This window comes from Podarcis muralis, chromosome 6, assembly GCF_964188315.1.
Source record: "Podarcis muralis chromosome 6, rPodMur119.hap1.1, whole genome shotgun sequence".
Lineage (NCBI taxonomy): Eukaryota > Metazoa > Chordata > Lepidosauria > Squamata > Lacertidae > Podarcis > Podarcis muralis.
This window is the reverse complement of record NC_135660.1, coordinates 10998249-11020816: the sequence shown is the minus strand read 5'-3', so window position 1 is coordinate 11020816 and position 22568 is coordinate 10998249. Positions and strand designations below refer to the sequence as shown.

The 22568-nt window shown below is 44.2% G+C and overlaps 1 protein-coding gene across 1 annotated transcript; it reads left to right on the top strand.

The window, feature by feature from the left end:
• The first annotated feature begins 3733 nt into the window (after positions 1 to 3733).
• ACTL6A (actin like 6A) lies at positions 3734 to 22356 on the top strand. Its single transcript, XM_028731623.2, has 14 exons — positions 3734 to 3884; positions 6210 to 6286; positions 7771 to 7945; positions 9415 to 9515; positions 10443 to 10540; positions 12475 to 12569; positions 13350 to 13456; positions 14548 to 14637; positions 16124 to 16185; positions 17680 to 17794; positions 19038 to 19118; positions 20617 to 20712; positions 20949 to 21035; positions 21860 to 22356. Exons 1-14 carry the CDS (start codon positions 3860 to 3862, stop codon positions 21938 to 21940), a joined length of 1290 nt encoding a protein of 429 aa, XP_028587456.1. The 5' UTR covers positions 3734 to 3859; the 3' UTR covers positions 21941 to 22356.
• Positions 22357 to 22568: the final 212 nt, after the last annotated feature.

The window sequence follows — 22568 nt, the reverse complement described above, 5'->3', positions numbered from 1 at the left end:
GAGTGGAACTGCCGCCCCGCTTTATTTTAACCAGGAGTCTGCCGCTTTGACTTTTTTTAGGCGCTTTTTTAAGGTGCTTTCCATTTCCTTTTTTTTAGTGTAAGCCGCCTTGAGGCAGTTATTTAGAAGGCCGTTAATAAAGCCAGTGATAAATAATAATAAAAACAGTACCAGGTGTGGAATTGGGAAGGTGGGCACATCCACTGCATTAAATATTCACATTGGTTTTTAATTGCTTCCTTTATTCCTTCATGTAAAAATAAATACGGAAACATTCCTCTTCTTCCAAGCCTTTGGCTAACTAAGCAATCTATGGCCTTTTAAACTGGGTGGTGTGTCTGTTGGTGGCAGTGTGATTGTGTTGTCTGATATTATGTTACGTATTTAGTGATTTTATAACTGTTACGGAAAAATCTGGGTGCGAGGCTGCTCTGCCACCCAGCTCATCGGACTAAGTCCGTGGGTCCCTGCGGAAGAAAATGAGCTCAGCCGGACGCAGGAGCAAACTGTAGAAGATCCAAGTTTATTGCGCAACAGGTTCAAGGCGAGATTGAACCCCGAGAATGGGGCGACATAGACTTTTAAAAGTTCCCTCCAAGTCCCAGAATACAGTGCACGAAACGTCATGAATACATTTTGGGAAGGTTGGGTTTCATGGATTACATCATGAATATATTACACACGTCATGAATATCTCAGAGGAAAGGTGGGGTTACACTAATTAACATTTGAGATAAGGGAGGGGGGAATATGCAGAGTGAGAGATATACATGGGTAAACATTTATTGAATACCGGTGGTGGCAAGACAATGGGCCAGAGATATGCATCGTCTGCCACCTAATATTGCCCGGAGGAAGGGTTAGGCGAAGCGATCTGACAGGATTAAGAAGTTCCTGTGTACGTGTCCTGTCGCTTCGGGGATTATGGAGGTAGGGGTCACATCATGGAGTCCAAAGGGAGCTGAGTAGAATGACACCAAAAGCAAAGAAATCGGAGTTATGGTTGATTTTATATCAATTTCCAAAGATTTCTATGCCTTCTGACCCATTCCGTACCGTTGACCAAGATCGGAAACAGAACGGATATATTGTTGCAAGAATGGATACATTGTAACAGGATTTTGACAGTTTTACGAGGTCTCTGGTTTCGGATCCATTGTTCTCACAGTGGGGGGGGGCCGTCAGCAGCTTGTCAGGAGTGAAATGAGGCGTGCAGTAGCTCCCTGAGCTAGCTTCTGCAGGGCGAATGCATGGCTGTGATTGGCTAAAGCGGGGCTCAGTATAGTGAATGGGGACGCAGTATGATACGGTCAACTCACATTAGGAATAGGGCGAGAGAAAGGCATAGGAAAGATGGGGCTTATTCCGCCCGCGTGAAGGCAGGAAAGAGAGCCTTTTATTTACAAGGCAGGGGTACAGTGTGGTGCCTATGCAATGGTGCGGGGGCTGAGGGTTCGAGGCCGGCTGGGCACTGCAGGGGCCATCGCCTCGGACCCCTTCAGGGAGCGGTGGGGAAGGATGGGTACCCCCCCCCCCGTTCCTTCCGTATCAATAACTAAACAGCTCTGTAGTCCTCGGATGAAGGGCGGTATGGATATTAAATCAATAGATAACAATAAAATACAATCTATAATACATGATAGAATTTCCAGCAAGTCATGGAGCACATTTGCAATTGCTGCAACAGGCAGAAAAATCATCAAGTGGCCCGAAAAAGACCCTCTGACTTGCATAGGTTTGCACTGCAAAGTCTGTAATCCTTCGTAGTTAAGGTAGGTACCCCTGCCCGTACGGGCCAGTCTTGACAGACTCTAGGGTTGTGCGCTCATCTCACTCTATAGGCCGGGAGCCAGCGCTGTCCGCAGACACTTCCGGGTCACGTGGCCAGCGTGACAAGCTGCATCTGGCGAGCCAGAGCCGCACACGGAACGCCATTTACCTTCCCGCTGGTAAGCGGTCCCTATTTATCTACTTGCACCCAAAGGTGCTTTTGAACTGCTAGGTTGGCAGGCGCTGGGACCGAACGACGGGAGCGCACCCCGCCGCGGGGATTCGAACCGCCGACCTTTTGATCGGCAAGTCCTAGGCGCTGAGGCTTTAACCCACAGCGCCACCCGCGTCCCAGAACATCCTTCGTAGTTACTTGGGAGTAAAGTCCCATTGAACATATTGGGACTTGCTATTGTCTCCTTGCTTATTTAACTTATATGCATAATTCATCATGCGAAAGCCTGGGCTGGATGAATCCCTAGCTGGAATTAAGATTGCCGGAAGAAATATCAACTACCTCAGATATGCAGATGACACCACCTTGATGGCAGAAAGTGAGGAGGAATTAAAGAACCTTTTAATGAGGGTGAAAGAGGAGAGCGCAAAATATGGTCTGAAGCTCAAAATCAAAAAACGAAGATCATGGCCACTGGTCCCATCACCTCCTGGCAAATAGAAGGGGAAGAAATGGAGGCAGTGAGAGATTTTACTTCATTGGACTCCATGATCACTGCAGATGGTGACAGCAGCCACCAAATTAAAAGACGCCTGCTTCTTGGGAGAAAAGCAACGACACACCTAGACAGCATCTTAAAAAGCAAAGAAATCACCTTGCCAACAAAGGTCCGTATAGTTAAAGCCATGGTTTTCCCAGTAGTGATGTATGGAAGTGAGAGCTGGAAGTATGGAAGAAGGCTGATCGCCGAAGAATTGATGCTTTTGAATTATGGTGCTGGAGGAGACTCTTGAGAGTCCCATGGACTGCAAGAAGATCAAACCCATCCATTCTTAAGGAAATGAGCCCTGAGTGCTCACTGGAAGGACAGATCCTGACGCTGAGGCTCCAATACTTTGGCCACCTCATGGGAAGAGAAGACTCCCTGGAAAAGACCCTGATGTTGGGAAAGATGGAGGGCACAAGGAGAAGGGGACGACAGAGGACGAGATGGTTGGACAGTGTTCTCGAAGCTACCAACATGAGTTTGACCAAACTGCGGGAGGCAGTGGAAGACAGGAGTGCCTGGCGTGCTCTGGTCACGAAGAGTCGGACACGACTAGACGACAACAACAACATGGCCTTTTAAACTGGGTGGTGTGTCTGTTTATGGCAGTGTGATTGTGTTGTCTGATATTATGTTACTTATTTTGTGTTTTTATAACTAAACAGCTCTGTAGTTCTCGGATGAAGGGCAGTATGCATATTAAATCAATAGACAACAATAAAATACAATCCATAATACATGATAGAATTTCCAGCAAGTCATGGAGCACATTTGCAATTGCTGCAACGGGCAGAAAAATCATCAAATGGCCCGAAAAAGACCCTCCGAATTGCACAGGCTTCCACTGCAAAGTCTGTAATCCTACGTAGTTACTTGGGAGTAAAGCCCCACTGAACATATTGGGACTTGCTCCAGGTTAAAGCAACCTGGCTGCTGCCAATCAAAGAAGCCGGCTGCCGCCAATCACGTGACCAGCTCCAACCCTCCTCCAAGCTCCGCCTTCCGCCCCGCCCCTCTTTGAAAATCTGCAACCGAGCGTGGTTTCTTTCCCCGCAGCCACACTCCGAGACTCCCCTCGCGACCTTACAACCGCCTGGACGGAAGCCAAGGGGAAGAAACGCAGCGGCGGTCCCGCCCAAGGAAGGCGGACGCCGGCGATTGGCTCGACGGCGCCTTCTGCGCCGCGATAGGCCGGCTGAGGAAAGGGCCTCGCTGCCTATTGGCTGGCTTTAGCAGGAGGGCGGCTGTTAGCAAGGTAGGTCGAGCGGGCGGAGCTTGGGTTTGAGAGAGTCGGGGGCGGCCTGAGGTGATTTTTGTGTGGTGTGTTGTGTGTCGCCGCCGGCCGAGCGGTGAAGTCCGGAGCGGACATGAGCGGAGGCGTGTACGGAGGGGGTAAGTTCTCCTCAGAGTGGGAGGGGCTGCTCCTCTTTCTCTCTCTCTCCCCCTCCCCCCCTTGGACCGTTAGGGCTGCGCGTTCCACCGACTCGCTCTCTTCCCCGCGGGGAGGGGGAGGCTGCCGCCGCCGCTGGTCCGGCAGAGCCTGAAAAGGCGCCTGTCCCTTTAAGACGGGGCGACGGGAGGGAGAATTTCGCCCTGGGCAGCTTCTCCCCGCACCTTGACGCGCCGAGGGGGAAAGCTTCCCTCTATATTTATTTACTTTACCAAGTTTAAAAACTTTTTAAAAAACCGAACGTTATTATTATTGTTATTTTAAATCTGAATGTAGGAAATATGTGAACGGTTTTTTTTTTAAAAAAAAGAAACGGGCTTAGATAACCATTATGAATCTGGGTAGGTTTGCCTGAAGGAGAAAAGCTTTTGGCAGGTCTGCCTTCATGTTAAAAAAGGGATTCCTGTGTTAATACTCAATTCATGAAATTGGTTGTAAAAAACAACAACCCACACCCTCAAAGCGGTTTACCAAAAAAGAGAAAAACAATTAAATGATCACTTAACTAATAAAGCACTTGATTATTTATTTTTTTCTACCGCTCACTATATTATAATTATCTCTAACGGGTGTACAGAAAGCTGTGGCAACAGCAGACAGCTTAAACAAAAATGCAGAGTTGCATATAAAGATGTTGCATTTAATACAAAGTTATACAGTGGTACCTCGCAAGACAAATGCCTCGCAAGATGGAAAACTCGCAAGACGAAAGGGTTTTTTGTTTTTTGAGCTGCTTCGCAAGACGATTTTCCCTATGGGCTTGCTTCGCAAGATGAAAATGTCTTGCAAGTTTGTTTCCTTTTTCTTAAACCGTTAATACAGTTGCGACTTGACTTCGAGGAGCAACTCATAGAACGCGGTGTGGTAGCCTTTTTTGAGGTTTTTGAAGACTTTGGTGATTTTTGAAGCTTTTCCAAAACTTTTCCGACACCGTGCTTCGCAAGACGAAAAAAATCGCAAGACGACAAAACTCGCGGAACGAATTAATTTCGTCTTGCGAGGCACCACTGTATATAAATCAATGTCAATTCATTTTTCTTCTGGGGTACCCCTCCGTTGCAGCTTCCAGGTTCTCTCAGCCAGAGTGCAAGCAAACTCAACTCACCCACAACCTTTCAGAACCATTAAAACGTGACTTCTGTTTCAGTGTATCTGAAGAAGCGTGCATGCACACAAAAGCTTATACCTAAAAATACTCAGTTGGTCTCTAAGATGCTACATTATAATTTCTAAATTCTTTTGGAAGGATTCTTTCAAAGAGTTTCTTAGATGATACAACTTTTTTGAAGACTTAAGGGTGTTTTTAGGTTTTTAAGAAGAGTCTTTATCTTTTGAAAGAATTGTTTTAATTTGTTTTGACTACGGCAGACCAATACGGCTACCTACCGGTACTTAAATCTAGTATAACAGAAAGTAAGAAGCCACAGTAGAATAGACAAAAATGAATTAAAACTCATACAAACTTTCTGGACACTTGCGTAGGCTCATCTAAATAAGAATGTTTTCAGCAGACGCCAAGAAGAATGCAGTGATGGTGTCTGCCTGATATCAATAAGCAGGGAGTTCCATAGTGTTTGTGCCACCGAACTAAACGACCCAAGTTCTTACAGATGCCGTGTGGATACTATGTGGCACCTATAAAAGTGCCAATTCCACCGACCGCAGTACAGTGGTACCTCAGGTTACATACGCTTCAGGTTACATATGCTTCAGGTTACAGAATTCGCTAACCCAGAAATAGTGCTTCAGGTTAAGAACTTTGCTTCAGGATGAGAACAGAAATCGGGCTCCGGCGGTGCGGCAGCAGCAGGAGGCCCCATTAGCTAAAGTGGTGCTTCAGGTTAAGAACAGTTTCAGGTTAAGAACGGACCTCCGGAACGAATTAAGTACTTAACATGAGGTACCACTGTAGTCGAGTGGCACATATGGTTGCAGGCTATCTCATAGGTAATAGGTGTCGCCATGTTAGAAGGATATACGGTATTTATCATAAAGGGATCTGTAGAAAGAGCACTGTGTGCCTTTAAAATCTTAAAGGTGGCCCTAATCTACAATAGCCTATGGCACACTTTGCAGATTAATTCTGTGCGTAGATTTTTGGAAGCAACCTGCAGTCCCAATGTGATATTGGAAGATTGAAACCTTTTCTAGGTGTCCCACTGTTGTTCTTCTCTTTCGATGTCTTGAGATTTAGCCTTTTACCAATAAACACATGTCTGATAAGGTTTTGTTTTTAAATCGACACAAATTTGAATTTGTGTTTGCAGATGAAGTTGGCGCTCTGGTGTTCGACATCGGCTCCTATACAGTCAGAGCTGGCTATGCTGGGGAGGACTGCCCAAAGGTGAGAGCAGAAGTGAGACGGTAGATTGATCAATAGAATTTGGGTTTCCTGTGCAAAGAACTCCTGAAATACTTGTATATATTGTGGGATAACTCTGTATGCTATAGCAAGGGACTTGAAATCCCTTGAGCAATGAATGATAATCCAATAAAATATGTATATGAAGATCATGTATAAATGTACACAAAAATTCGTCTGCTGGAACCTCTGCTCAGGAGAGGTTATCAGCAGTAGCTGTTTCGTTCCCCTCTGCATTTTAAATAGTAGCATTTGCAATTTCTTGGTATCATGTTTCTGCAAAACACTGAGCCATTTCTTGTCAGTACACCTTTGAGCCGATGCCAACGACTGGGCTCAACAACTGGTTCCTGCCCCAACTGGGCTAGGCGAACTGGAGCATTTCTAAAGACCTTCCACTCCTGGAAATCAGGTCTAAGTGCTCTGGACCCACAACTGTCCATTGTGAGCACCAAACTCAGCAGAGTATAAACAGAATGCTGTGAAGTATAACTTCTTTTATTTCTAATAGGTACTGCAAACTAAAAAACTAAAGAGCTACTGGCTTGCATGAGTGTTACAGCTCTCATTCAGCCATCTAATCTCTGCATAGATAACACACAGACTCCTCACAGAGTCAGGCAGGAGCGGAAGAAGCGAAGAGCAGTTTGCCCCCTCCTTTCTGAAAACATCATATCAGGAGATTCTCGCAATGGGAGGGGGTGAAAATATCAACATTTCTCTCTCCTAAGACACTTACTACCTATCATCTTTCTTTTACCTGCCCTGCAATTTTCACCTAAGTAATTTTGGTCTTTTCCTCTCCTTTGAATAAGTAGTCTTCATTTGACGTGGCTCCCTAGAAATTCTTCCGTCAATTACTTCATGTTTTGGCCATATGTTTAGGGGAATATATTGACAAAGGTCAGAGTTTTTTTTAAATAAGAGGTTGTCCTGGTTTGAGGGGAATGTTACGGTGAGATGGCCCGGGCCAGAGGGATGGATAAATGTGGGAGTCCTATGTTTAAATCTCTGCTTGGCTGTGAATCTCAGTGACATGTTTTGGCCATGTCACCTTCTCAAGTAGATTTGCTAGCTCTTGTAGTAAAATATTCTGGGATTTGGGCAAGTGTAAGACAGAGCCTTATAAGCAGTTCAACGATAAATGCAGTTCCAGAGATTTCCCCCCACTCCACTTGTAATGCGAAATCTTTCTCGAAAAGTGTTTAAATAATGTGCACATTATATAAGTGAGCCAGATAATGGAAAGCCTGATGTATCAGAGAGTGTAGCTATATTTTCATTTCCCCCTCGGTGTTTAGCTAATCCTTTCATGCCCCATACAGAATAGAGGCATGACATGCCTAACATGCTGTAGGAATTTGAGGCAGTAGTGATAACTCTCGCTTCCCCATTAGTTAGGCTTGATGCAAACAGGCAATCTTTATGTAACTTTGTGCATTTTGTTTCCAAATCTCCCATTGTAGGTTGATTTTCCCACTGCCATTGGCGTGGTACTGGACCGGGATGATGGGAGCTCCATGATGGAAATTGATGGTGACAAAAGCAAACAAGGAGGCCCAACATACTACATAGACACTAATGCATTGCGAGTTCCAAGGGAGAACATGGAAGCCATTTTACCTTTGAAAAATGGAATGAGTATGGTGCTTTGCATTTTCCTTTTCTTTTTTCTTAAATCTTGAGTATTGATTTCAGACACATCACAAAGCATTAACCTTTTTACTCACAAAATGGCATTGTCCTGCTTTGTGAGAATGTTTGATCTGGAGTTGAAAAGAAGTTTATTCTAATGGTTTTTGGGCCAAGCGTTTAAAGTTTTCTAGATCTACTCAAAAGCTGTGGATATTCCCTTTAGCTTATGTTGACCTGTTTTGAAATAGGTTTTCCTGTTTAGTTTGTAAAGCTGGTTATGGGAAGAATATAACTGCTTAAATGGCAGTGTGTTTTGAAAAATATTCCCCTGTCCAATCTATTCTCCCTTTTCTTCAAATATTGTACTTATTTGGAAAGGCAGTAGCCAAGTGCAGAGACCATGCTTAATCATAGTTATCAGTGACCGTGGTTTGTTACCTCACTCCTAACAAGATGCCAGATGCACGGTGAAACAATGGTTTAGTGTGCTTGACTAGGACATTCTCCAAATAACCATGTTCAAAAAGGCACCAATGGGACACTGAAGGTAGAACATCTGGAGAGTTGGAGAATCTTCCTTGACCCATGGCATTTTTTTAAAAATGCAGATGTATTGCTTAATCATGTATAATGCAAATATTGTTTGCAAACCCTCTTCATATTAGTTTCACATCCTAATTTCCAGCCAACCGTCTGGTTTGCACATAACACTAAACCAAGCCATGGTTCCCTGTAAGGAATACAAACCATCACCTGCCTCATGAGACCAGGGGCCTGCAGGATCTGATTTCTTTCCGCAGGGCCTGCAAGACAGAGTTGTTTTGCTTGGCCTTTGGCTTGGAGCCAATTTGATTCCCCCCCTCTCTTTCTTTTTTCTTTTCCTTCTCCTGCACAGAGGCTACATTTTAATATTTTAATGTTTCAATATTTTAATGTATTTTAATTTTGTTTTTAAGTTGTAATCATTCAACTTGTTTTTATTATTGCTTGTAAGCCGTTCTGAGCCCGGCCTTGGCTGGGGAGGGCGGGGTATAAATAAAAATTATTATTATTATTATTATTATTATTATTATTATTATTATTAAGCTTTGCGTCTGCAGAGGACCAGTATTTCTTTGAAAGTGAACTGTTGTCAATTAGTAAGGAGATTGTCTTGTACGTTTTTAAATAATCTGATTGTACAGTTGCCTTCATAGGGTTATTCCTGCACCAGTGCTTACAATGTAGTATAGTTAGAATCCTTTAATCTCTTAGGGCTGTGAGATTGGCTTGAATGCTGTGTACTTTGATGCTTTGGTTTCACTGGTGCAAGGATGGAAGATTGACTAGGATCCCACATCCTCCTTCCTGTCTCCTGTACTGTCCACATGCTCAGCCTTGCACTGATAATGTGCTTCACGTTGCATACATGCCTAAACTTAGAGCAGCTCCTCCAGCAAAATCAGCAGATTTAATTTATTTTTATGTTGTTACAGTTGAGGACTGGGACAGCTTCCAAGCCATTTTGGATCATACCTACAAGATGCACATTAAATCTGAAGCTGCTTTGCATCCCGTTCTAATGTCTGAAGCGCCAGTGAGTAAAAGCCCAGTTTCTTTCCTTGAAATAGCCCATCAAATTTTGAAGCATAGAAGGCAGTTTGATTGTTGTGAAGCTTGCAAACGTGGGGGTGGAAGGGGGAAAAGCAAATAACTCAGAAACCAGGACTTGGTAAAAGAACCTATCAAGATGAACTGTAATATCTGTGACTAGATTGCCTGTATGGACATGCTAGAAATGGTTATGAGCACTGCCAGAGAAGAAATGACAGCACTGAGGAACTTGTGGGCATGGAAAGGGGAGTAGCAAAAAGGGATGATCTATCTACCCACCCCAAACACCAAAGCAAGTAGTCTGCATCCCCAAGTGGAGAGGTTTGGAGCCTGATTTCTCACAACTTTTTGGATTATCCCTGTAAACCTGAATGTGCAGGGGGAAAACATCAAGGCAGGGGTTATTTAAGGGTTATGTTATGTGGATTATTCAAATTAAATGCGGACACAGACAGCTGCGAGCACAAAGTAAACTCAGTGTAGACAAGCCCTTCCTGTCTCTAGTGATTTCTTTCTGTTGCCTTCCTACTCTTAGCCTGTTTCTTCCCTTTTAACTATGGTTTGAAAAGCCACTGTAAACTATAGTTTTAGCTTGTGATTTACGACTCAAATGTTATATTGATGCACGTATAATATGAGATGTGGTCTACTCTGGGAAGGAAGTCACATGAGAGAAAGCATCAGGTTCCAATTTCAAGCCATAGTTTGCAGGAAGCTGATATTTTGTCTGCATTAGGCTCAAGTGCGATAAGTGCATGAATCTGCCCACTGATTTGTAAATAAGGAAGTAACTCACTTTCCTGCCTGACATATTATTGCACTGTGAACATTTAAACAACCTGTTCTGAGTGTTACATATTTCTGCTCAAGTTATAGGTGAATTTTGTTTTTTATCTTTGCACTCTTGTAGTGGAACACCAGAGCCAAGCGTGAGAAATTGACGGAGCTGATGTTTGAACATTACAATATCCCTGCTTTCTTCTTGTGCAAAACGGCAGTTCTCACAGCGTATCCCAAACATGTTAATGAATAAGTGGACATCATTATAGAGCTTTTTGCACTTTTATAGAAAAAAACAAACATACCGTATTTTTCTGTGTATAAGACTAGGTTCCCCCCCCTAAAAATAATGTCCAAAATTGGGGGGCGTCTTATACACGGGGGCCATCCTCCCCCATTTTCTTAAATCGGAGTCCCCCAAAATAGTCTTATACATGGGGGTGTCTTATAGATGGAAAAATATGGTACTGTTTTTAACATTTAAACCAAGGTGTTGTCACTGTGCTAGTCTCAAAGATGGGTTGGTTATATTTATTGGGTTGTAACCAAAGTTATCTCTTGGCTGATACTAAGGCTTCTGTCAGCTGGAAGGGACACAATTTCCAGTGATTACCTCAATCCTCTAGAGTATATTGGGAGGAAGGGGGATATTAAAAGACCCTTCTATGGTATCCATGTACAGTGGTGCCTCGCAAGACGAAATTAATTCGTTCCGCAAGTTTTTTCTTCTTGCGAGTTTTTTGTCTTGCGAAGCACGGTTTCCCATAGGAATGCATTGAAAATCAATTAATGCGTTCCTATGGAAACCGACTTCAGACCAGGTCCGGGGACAGTCTGTCCCCCAACCTCTTCTGAAGGCTGGGGGGGGGGGACCAAGGGCTTTTCTTCCCACCCCCAGCATTTTAAAAAACCCCGGGACAGTGGGGGACTTCTCCGCTGTCCGGGGCAATCTTAAAATGCTGGCGGGCGGGAGCGAAGCCTCCGCTGCCACCCGCCAGCATTTTAAAAAGCCCCGGGACAGCGGGGGACTTATCCGCTGTCCCGGGGCGATTTAAAAGCCCCCGGGAAGGCAGGCAGGGAAAAAAAAGACTTTTGCCCCCCGCCAGCCTTCAGAAGAGGTCCAGGACCTCTTCTGAAGGCGGGCAGGGTGCGAAAGTCTTTGCTCCCCCCCGCCTGCCTTCAAAAGCCGTCCGGGACAGCGGAGAAACACGCTGCGTTTCTCCGCTCTCCCGGGAAGGCAGGCAGGGGGGAGCAAAGACTTTCGCCCCCCGCCCACCTTCAGAAGAGGTCCAGGACCTCTTCTGAAGGCGGGCGGGGGGCGAAAGTCTATGCTCCCCCCGCCTGCCTTCAAAAGCTGTCCGGGACAGCGGAGAAACACGCTGCGTTTCTCCGCTCTCCTGGGAAGGCAGGCAGGGGGGAGCAAAGACTTTCGCCCCCCGCCCGCCTTCAGAAGAGGTCCTGGACCTCTTCTGAAGGCCGGCGGGGGGCGAAAGTCTTTGCTCCCCCCCCGCCTGCCTTCAAAATAGCGGAGAAACGAAGGCTGGCGGCGGGAGGAGGTCTCTCCGCCCCACCGCCAGCCTTCGGAGGAGGTCCGATGACAGTGGGGAAGACGCGCTGCGCTTTCCCGCTGTCCCGGAGATTTCCCTATGGGCTTTCGTCTTGCGAAGGAAGCCCATAGGGAAATTCGTTTTGCGAAGTGCCTCCAAAACGGAAAACCCTTTCGTCTAGCAGGTTTTCCGTCTTGCGAGGCGTTCGTCTTGCGGGGCACCACTGTATATATGTATGTATGAATGTATGAATAAAACTCAACAGGAGGAATAAATTGCCCATTCAGATGGTGTAAGAATTATGGTAAGGATATAATCCTTTCAGGAACTGGAGATTGGTGTTTCAAGCAATAATGCAGCTCAATCCTATGCATATTTATTTAGAAGCAGGTCCCCCCCACTTGAGTTCAGTAGAGCTTACACCCCAGCAAGTATGGATAGAATTGCAACCATAGTGTAGGTATATATTTTTCTTGGCTGCCTTCCCCAAAAGCTGCATGTAATTTTGACAAGAAAGGATGTGCCCTATCAGGTCCAAGAGCAAAATGAACTGCAGTGCCATTTGTGTTTATGTTGTGCCCAAATCCCATTGTCTTCCTTAACCCTTCCAACTAGCTTTGCTAATGGCAGATCCACAGGCTTGATCCTGGATAGCGGAGCAACCCACACCACTGCCATCCCAGTGCATGATGGATACGTTCTCCAGCAAGGTAAGCATTCTTCCAGAGGAGTTGGTAGAAATCTTGGCTGCCCCGTTAATAAGTGAGGTTCAGGACAAACAGATGAGAGGATTCCTTTGCCCAACACAGGATTAAATCATTTGAGGAATTTCCCCCACAAAGATGTAGTGATGGGTTGCCGGCTTAGATAGATCTGTCCTTCATGAGCTTATTTTTAAGGTATCAATATAAGCCAAAATTCAACCTTCGTAGGTATACTCTTGAGTACCAGACGCTAAAGAACAAGGCCAGAAAAGGGTCATCTTTTTCATGTTTTGTTTGTGTGCTTGTGCAGGGGCATCTAAGAGCCTCTGCTAAAGAAAGAGTGCCGGACTAGAGGCCTCAATCCACTCTTTTTTAAAAAAACACCACCACCACCAAACCCTCCCCCCTGTTATTGTCGTAAGACCAATGTATTCAAACTTTACAAAACAGATACCTTACACTTTAATGTAACATCTTCCGTTTGCATTTTGCATGTCACCCCTTGCCTGAGTCCGAGTGCACTTGCTCTGTGAAGTCGCTTACCATCTTTATTCTGCAGCCTGGTTGCTCTTGAAGGGGAAGGGGGCGGTTTGTGTAGCAGAATGCTCTTCCAGTCTGCCATTGGACTGGAGAACAGAGGTCCCTGAGAATGCAGAAGCCAGTTGGCCTGCTACTAAGGAAATAGCTCTGTTTATTTGGGGTGGGGGGTGACTTCCTGCATGCAAAATGTGATATTGGAAGATTGAAACCTTTTCTAGGTGGCCCACTTGTGTTCTGCATTTGCAGGCATTGTGAAATCACCTCTGGCTGGAGATTTCATTACGATGCAGTGCAGAGAACTGTTTCAGGAAATGAACGTGGAGATAATTCCTCCGTATATGATCGCATCAAAGGTAATAGATTATACTGGAAAGAATGAAAGGGGTTGTTTGCTATGTGTGTATGTTGGCTGCTTTTGTGAGCCTCTCCTCCAGTCCAGGCAGTATTTCTCAAGTGTTTTGAACTTGGGAGCACCTCTTGAACTTCTGCCTTTGTAGGGCCCCCAACAATACACAGTTTGCATGCGTGTTCGTCTCTCATTTATACAGGGCCTTCAGATCATTTGGCTGAGAAATGTTCAGTGAGGAATGCTCAAGTGCGTGTGAGCCACCCCTTAGATTTTAGGGCTGGACTGACTTCCTGGAGAGCTGGGTATAATATGTCCACCACTTATTATTAGGTGGACAATCGGTCTGACTTTTGGTAAGGCAGCTGTGAAGGAATCATCCTACAAACCCGCAAGACAGGCTGCTGAACCACACTCCTTTCTCCTTTACAACTGTCACCAAAAGTTGCAAGGAGAGGCACTGCCAGCTGAGTGAGCTCCAGACAGTTCCCCCTTGTCTCTCTCAGATCAAGGCCCGTAGCATAAAATCAAACAATCTGGCACACAGAATAATATCCCTTGCGTAATCAGTAGGAAGCCAAAAGCCTGAATCCAATTTAGAAACTTGTATGGTGAAATTGAAGAAAGTCTTTGTGGGTCCCATTGGAAATGAAATCAACAAGGGTTCTCTAGATACTCAAGATGAGACAACTTAGAGAGAATCAACAGAACAAAGGTTCAACCAGACACTGTGCTTAAACAACTTTCACAACAAATTGTACTCCCTTTTAATACCCTAGAGTAACAGAGAGGGAAGGAAGGAAAGATGGACAGGAGAAGGGAAATTTCTCTAATAAGGAGGGCCGAAGGGTGTTGGAAGTAAATGTCATGTAGCACCTAAGGACAGGGCTGATTAGTGCTTGCCAACACGGGAAGGTGAGAATTGGAGGGACAGCTCCCTTCTTGACTGGTTGAAAAAACTCATGAAACCAAGGCTCATCCTGTGGATTTGTGGAAAGGCAACAAAGAAGTTGGAATACAGACCCTGTATTCTTGGCCTTTGTAAATTAACGTATTGGAATGTGAACACTTTGAACTGACCCTGATTTGCTATTGCAGGAAGCAGTTCGTGAGGGCTCTCCAGCAAACTGGAAGAGAAAAGAGAAATTGCCACAAGTCACAAGAACGTGGCACAATTACATGTGCAATGTGAGTATGTTCTTCCAGGTCTACAAAGAAAATAATTTGGGAAGTATGCCTTGCGCTAGATAGGATTCCTCTGCTAGAGGTAACTTGGGATGCGGGATCTGTGGCCCTCCAGGTCTTCTCAAGACTTCTACCTTTCATCAGCTGCAGCCAGCTGGCCGGTGGTTGGGGATGATGGGAGTTGTCAAACAACATCTTGGGGCTGGGTGGGTAGGGGAGCATAGGGTCCCTGCCCTGCCCTAAATAAACTCAGATATAACTAGCACTCGTGAATGTGTTAGGTTTGCATAATCAGGAACAGCGCTTTAAAAAATATGGGGAATGGCAGAAAAACCTGCGAGCCTGTTCTTGCAGTGGCCGACCATATGCCTGTGGGAAACCCAAGTACAAGAGCACTCTCTCCTCTGGCGGTTTCCAGCAATAGGTTTTCCAGAAGCATACCATGTAGACAGAGCATAGCCATCATGACTAGTAGCCATTGATTGCTTTCTCCTCCATGAACTTGTCTACTTTTAAAGCAATCCATATTGGTGATCTTCACTGCCTCTGGTGGGAGTGAATTCCGTAGTCTAATAATGCACTGCATGAAGAAGTATTTTCTTTTATCTGTTCTGAATTTTATCTTCCAAAATTCAGCTTCATTGGATGTTCCCAAGTTTTAGTGTTACAAGAGAGGGAGAAAAAACTTTTCTCTAGCCACTTCCCCATGCCATAATTTTATAAACTTCTATTGTGTTGACACTCATCTTTTCTCTAAACTGAAAAGTCCGAAATGTTGTAACCTTTCCTCTTTGAGGAGTTGCTCCACCCTCTTGATCATTTGGGTTGTCTTTTTCTGAACCTTTTCCAACCCAACAATATATTTTTTGAGGTCAGGCAACAGGAACTGTACGTAGTATGCAGGTCACTGGGAGAGAAAAGATGAAAGCAGTAATATAATAAAGCCTATGTATGATGGTGTGATGGAATCTCTTGTTTTAGGTCATTATTGTTCTAAATTAAAAATGTCTGTCATCCTGTAGTTCCCACGTATAGCAATGTGGAAACTTGAGAATTGCAGGATATCGCAGCTTGATTACTGAGAAGGTTTATCCCAGGGGTGGGTAGCCTTCATTTCTTAGGTCTGCTTTAGTATACCTTACAGGTTCTGCTAAGAATAGCCTTAATTTTGAAGATGGAAGTACTGTTGTTGGGGCAGGAAGAGAAACCTCTGTGGCATTTTATTTGTAGCTAATGCAGACATTTCCCTGCTAAGATTTGTCCTCCTGTAACTCTGAACCAGGTCTGCTGTTTCACAGATTCTTCTGGGGACTCTCCACTCTCCATAGGTCATCTACTCTGAGTCGTTGAGATATTACAGATATATGTCAATGTTTCTGTCTGCCTTGGATTCTTTTGTATGGTCCACAGTCCCTCCTTTCTTTGGTCTTCTGGTGTTTGGAACGTGTAACCTCATACTTGTTTCTTTTCAATACTTTCTCCTCCACAGTGTGTGATTCAGGACTTCCAGGCTTCTGTCCTCCAAGTGTCTGATTCAACTTATGATGAACAGTATGTTCTTTAAAAATTATTTTCCACTTTACAATGGCTAACTTAAGTACCTGGGTGGTTTCCAACCTGCCTGTGAACATCATACTAAATTATTGTTTAGCATTACAAGAATGAGCCTCTCCTCTTGTTGGGCTTGTACTTTTTCCTACATGCCACCCCAGCAGGGTGTAAGGAAGAATTTGGAAGCTTTTGCTTCTGTCTTTGATTAACTGCAACTTGACATGTTGTCAACACTGGACAAACTGTGGTTAATCTTAACTCTGGCTATGAAAACAAACCAACTTCAAACCATAGGGTGATACTCAACTAAGTTTTTCTCAGAGTGGACACATTGAAATTAATAGTAGGTCTACTTGTGAGTGAAACTTAGTTGAGTGCCACCCATGGTTTATGAAGCTGACTTGTTTTCACTAACCATAGCTGAGAATAACAACAATTTAGGGCAGGTAAAAGTTGCTTAAAGACAACCAGCAAGCAAGCAGTTTCTTAAAAAGACGGAAGGACTTTTTTCAACCTCATGCAGAGCTGTTCAAACTTGGCATCAAGGAGACATTGTTCACATTGACAGCTCTGCCAGTGTCCCCTTAGAGTGGTGGACTAGAACCTGAGAGACCAGGGTTTGAATCCTCACTCAGCCATGAAACACTCTGGGTGACCTTGAGCTAATTGCTGCCTCTCAGCCGAACCTACTGCAAAGGGTTGTTGTGCAGATGACATGGGGAGGAGAACCATGTACACCACCTTGAGATCCTTGGAAGAAAAGGTGGTATATAAATGTCATAAACAAACATAACATAAGAATAACCTGTCGGATCAGGCTAATGGCCCGTCTAGTCCAGCACCCAGGTGCTTGTGGGAAACCCAACAATAAACATCCATAAAAATGGCAAAAGTGGTTTCTTTCCTAAATAGGCTTTTATCTTAAACAATTACAAGCAATTACAATAAAGAGTTCACTTGTAATATGTCAGTGGTTCAGTGTTCATTTTTTCTCTTTCCGAAATAGATTTTATCATGAACAATTGCAAGCGTAGTAAATAAAGAGTCCACTTGTGATATACCAGTGGTTTAGAGTCGGATATTTTGTTGCTAAAGAGGTGTAAGGGATGCAAGCTAGCCAGCCAGGCCAACCCCTCCTTCCCAGCGTTCCAGTTTTAATAGCTAGTGAAACTGTTGGGCAGAGTCTCTTAGTGGTGAAGGGATGAGACACTGAAAAGAACTTGTAGAGCAAGGAAGGAAAACAAAAACAAGGGCAACATGGAAATCTTGGGAGAGGGGAAGGGAATTGTTTGGATATGGGAGGGGTACATTGCTCTAATCCCTTCCATGCCACAAAGATCTCTGGGTGGCCTTTATCAGTTCCCTGTTTCCTGGGATTGTTGCAAGAAAAATTTGGTAAGAAGTGCAATTTGCTGTGTTGTGCATGAGAACTGGGAAAGAAAAACCTGGCAACGGTTGAGTGCCTTCTAAAAACGAGTTGTTTCTGCCCTCTAGGGTGGCTGCACAGATGCCCACGGTACATTACGAATTCCCCAATGGTTACAACTGTGACTTTGGTGCTGAGCGGCTAAAAATTCCTGAAGGCTTGTTTGACCCTTCCAATGTAAAGGTAAAACTCAGTAGGACAGTATGTGAGATTGCATTTTGTGTGCAAGCATCTAGCTACGTTATGGAAGTATATAGGAGTCCGTAAAGTTAAATGTCCTGAGATCTTTTTAACTGTTTTAAATGATTTGGGGAAGATAAGAAATAGCAGGATATTTGGAGCTTCAGATGAACCAGAATGTGTCTTGCATTACATTTCTCATAGCATCACACCAGGGGTAGGGAACGTCTGGCTTCTGGGCCACATTAGATCTGGCAGGGGTCCTAATTTGACCCATGAGGCCATTTCCTCCAAGTCACGTCTATTTGTCTTGCCTCTGAAATTGCAGGTGACTTCAGGTGCGAGGCAGGTGAAGGCGTGGCTGCCATCACTTTGAAATTGTGTTGAAACAACTTGCAAATGGATGCCATTTTCAGCTTGTCACCTGATTCCATAATAGTGCCAGGTCATCAACAGGCGATTGGGGGAGGTGGGATGGGAGCAGGAAGGATCTGGTCTGCCAGCTGGATCCTTGCATTATATGAGTGACAGACCATGAAGCATCCTCTCCTACAAGTGGTATATTTTCCCCCATATCCTCACTGTTTTGTAGAACTGGTCGGCCACCCCGCTAGCACAGCTCACCAGCCATGTATTGCAGCCCATTGGGAGGTTGATAAACCTCTGTGGTTTTGCTTTCTGCCTGGGATTGCAAATACAGTATATGGGTGGTCGGCTGGGTTGGTTTGATGGGTCATATATTGTACTGCTCTGATGAAGACTTTCTCTTTCCCAGAAATACCCACACGCAAGACCATTATGACTTGCCCTCTGATAAAATCCATTGTTAGCAGACTGTTGAAAGGAAATAAGTTTAGTAGCAGTTCTAAACTGGATAAGAAGCTGGGAAGAAAGATTTTATTTTTATTATAACAATTTCGGTGAATGGGCAGTAAGGTACACACTAACAGTATTTGGAACTCCTCAACAGCATTTTCTGATTTTGCAACAGTTTCTTCTCCCCACTGCTTGTGCAAGAGATTTCATGGGCTTTGTGCTATTTTTTTAAAAAATGGGCAAACTTTCACACACTGAGAAGATATGGCCAGGTGAGGATTCCCAAGAGCTACAGCCCCCTCCTCAACCAATGTACCTCCTGTCTATGGGGCTGAAAAAAAATGCATACAGGGCATATTCTATCACACTGTTATCAGTTTGAGTCTAGTATAATAGCATTAACTTGCCTTTTTTCCCCTTCCCTCTCCAGGGTTTATCTGGCAACACAATGCTTGGCGTGAGCCATGTGGTCACTACAAGTGTCGGGATGTGTGATATCGACATCAGGCCAGTAGGTATTAGTTAGGCATGGTGGTTTAATAGAAAATAGACCAGGGAGTGATTCCTTTTCCTTAGCTAAAATTCAAAGTGCCCTGAATAGTGATCTGCTCCACACAATGCTGTTAAAAGCCTGCTTGCATTCTTCAAGGGAAAGCTGGTATAATGTCTTGCCTTGGCAACAAACTTGCTTTGTCACCTTAGGGGAGCTACTGCTCTTTCAGTCTCAGCCCTTCCCATCTGCAAGGCAGTGGTGGTCACACTGACTTGATGTAAGATAATGTTGAAGTGCTTTGCATGTCCTCTAAAACACTGCATAAATGTTAGCTGGTGTGTGTTGATAATACATTAAGAATGTAGAACTCTGCCTTATACCATGTCAGGCTATTTGTCCAGGTGGCCCGAGCTTGTTTATCATCTGACCAGGAAGATAACCGGAACCTTTTAAAGGGAAGGTACCAGGGCTTGGACCCAGGTTCTGCTGTGTGCAAGACATATGCTCTAACCACTGAGCCAAAGTCTGTGTTTCTGGTAGTTTTGAAATTATTTACCCTACCTTTCCATCCATGCAACCCTAGCAATCAATTACTACATTTAAATGGACCTGAAAATGAACAAAATCCCAATCGACAACATTCAAAAAGAGAAGCAGCAAACCCAGGCAGATGGTTAGTTACCACCCAGGCATTCTGACCTGACATCTAAAGGCAATGACTAATGGGCAGACTACTCTGCCCTGTGGTTGCCACTACTGAAAGGCCCTGCCCCAGGCCATAACTCTGCCAGCTGGTAGGATATGGAGCAGGGCTTCTGATGATCTAAACGTGTGTGTAGGTTCATGGGCAAGGAGGTGGCCCTCCTATGTCTCAGGTGGTCAGGCTGATCCTGTTCTCTTGAGGATTGCAGCCCTGTATATTGCAACTCACTCCCATTGCAACAGATAAGATATGCTTTTGAGTAAGAGCGCCTAAGACCACAATGTAAAATGTGAAGCTAGGATTCCCTGTAGTGCCGTTTTCCATGAAATGGCAGAAAATAAACAGGGCTGGGGTTGCCATGGTCCAACACAGCTTGATTCCCTGCATACCCACATTCTGTATTGGTGCTTTGTCCCCCAGTCATCTTCACCACCTCTGTCAGCAGCTTGCCCAGAAGAATGAACAAATGTAGAAAGTCCATGAATAGATATTAACGTTGTCCATGCTAGATTCATTTCTCAGGCTTCTGGTCAATTAGGTATTCCCGTCTGCCAAACTGTGGGTTTTAGTATGGAATTATCCAGACTTCCTATGTAGCTTTGAAGAATTTACCTAGTGGGAAAGTTCATTTCTTGTGTCTTCTGCACTGGAACCACTCACAGGTCTTAAGCATGCTAGTTATTTTTTTCTTATACTGTTTTATTAGCAGTTTTATTGAAGTTGTGACTTGTTTCTTTCAATATATGTATCTATGTTGCGAAGGGCAACAGAGGAAAAAATACCATTATAATGAGTTCTGCCTTTGTTCTCCAGGGTCTCTATGGGAGTGTGATTGTAGCAGGAGGGAACACCCTACTACAGAGCTTTACAGACAGACTAAATAGAGAACTGTCTCAGAAAACACCTCCGGTGAGTGGCTACCAAACAGTGAACGTTTTCCTTGTACTTCTTAAATGTGTGCAGGTATTTGGCTATTGGAGCAGTGCTCCTGCCAAACACGAGACCGGTGAACTGCTACCAGTTCAAAGAGAAAGATAATGCTTCTAGGCATATACAAGTCTGTAGCTTGAGCATTCCTCAGGTAGCCCTTTGGATCTGGGCCAATTTAAAATGACAATAAATATTTTTTTCTCTTTTGATTTCAGAGCATGCGACTGAAGTTGATAGCTAACAATACAACAGTAGAGCGAAGGTTTAGTTCCTGGATTGGTGGATCCATTTTGGCTTCTTTGGTTAGTAGATCGATAAGGCTTGATTGGTGGGGAAGCAGCGCTGCGCAAAAATGTTACCCAAGAAGATTTGGGTGAGACTTAACACCAGTGGGGAGAGATTGCTAATGGGGAGAAATCTGATGCCGTGTGTGTGTGTGTGTGTGTGTGTGTGTGTGTGTGGTAAAGCAATTTCCCCATTGGAAACTACTATAGGCACGATTATTATTTCAAAACGCCGCCTTGAGGAACAAGATCAGACCTGAACTGCCTTGTTTCTCCTTGCTTGTTGTTTTTAGAGCAGTGACAACCAATGTGGTTCCCTGTGGATATTGTGGGACTCCAGCTGGCCAGCTGGACACCTAAGAGTACCACAAGCCCAACATGAGAACAATACAGTGGTACCTCGCAAGACAAATGCCTCGCAAGACGGAAAACTCGCAAGACGAAAGGGTTTTTTGTTTTTTGAGCTGCTTCGCAAGACGATTTTCCCTATGGGCTTGCTTCGCAAGACGGAAACGTCTTGCAAGTTTGTTTCCTTTTTCTTAACACCGTTAATACAGTTGCGACTTGACTTCGAGGAGCAACTCATAGCACGCGGTGTGGTAGCCTTTTTTGAGGTTTTTGAAGACTTTGGTGATTTTTGAAGCTTTTCCAAAACTTTTCCGACGCCGTGCTTCGCAAGACGAAAAAAATTGCAAGACGATAAAACTCGCGGAACGAATTAATTTTGTCTTGCGAGGCACCACTGTAGCTCTTTTCAGCTTCCTGTCATTATGGTTTCCGTTTCATTCTCTGCACTATCCTTTCGAAGAAAAGGCTACCATCTTTGGTTTTGTCTCTTGCAGGGGACCTTCCAGCAGATGTGGATCTCCAAGCAAGAATACGAAGAAGGAGGGAAGCAATGTGTAGAAAGAAAATGCCCATAAAAACCTGGTTTTTTTATTATTAAAAAAGACAGCTGCCTTCCCCAGCGCTTCTAATATTGGATAGCTTTAGCATACTCAGGAATCCAAAGTTTTGTGTCTCTTTTGTAGGAAATGTATACTTTTTTGTGCATTCTGCAATCTCCCATTTTTAACAAACCATAGGTATTTTAAAAGGCCAACATTATTCTGTCACAGCAGATGGATGCCCGCATCCTTGTAAATGCAATAACTCTTATACAAACTCTTTTTATAATTTTTGTATAGATATATATTTTCTGCAAAATTCCCGTCCCCCCACTGGAAACAAAGCTATAAACTGTGGATGTAATCTCCTGCCTTTCTGAGAAATGTGTCTACTTTCAGACTAGTCTTCCTTGTTACGTTGGCCTTAATAAATTCCTCTAGTTTGTCTTAGAGTCCCTTTGTGTTTGTTTCAGAGAAATTCTGTTTTACATTCACACAACTCATTAAATGAGGGGAGAATGGATGGTACTCAAGTTCTTGGTTGAACTAGTCCCTGCCTTTAATACTACTGTGTGCTAGATCTGCAGTAGTATTGTTCTATTTGTGTGAGTTGGAGGGATGGTCCTTGATACAGGAATCATTTAACTTTTTGCTTCCCTGGTGC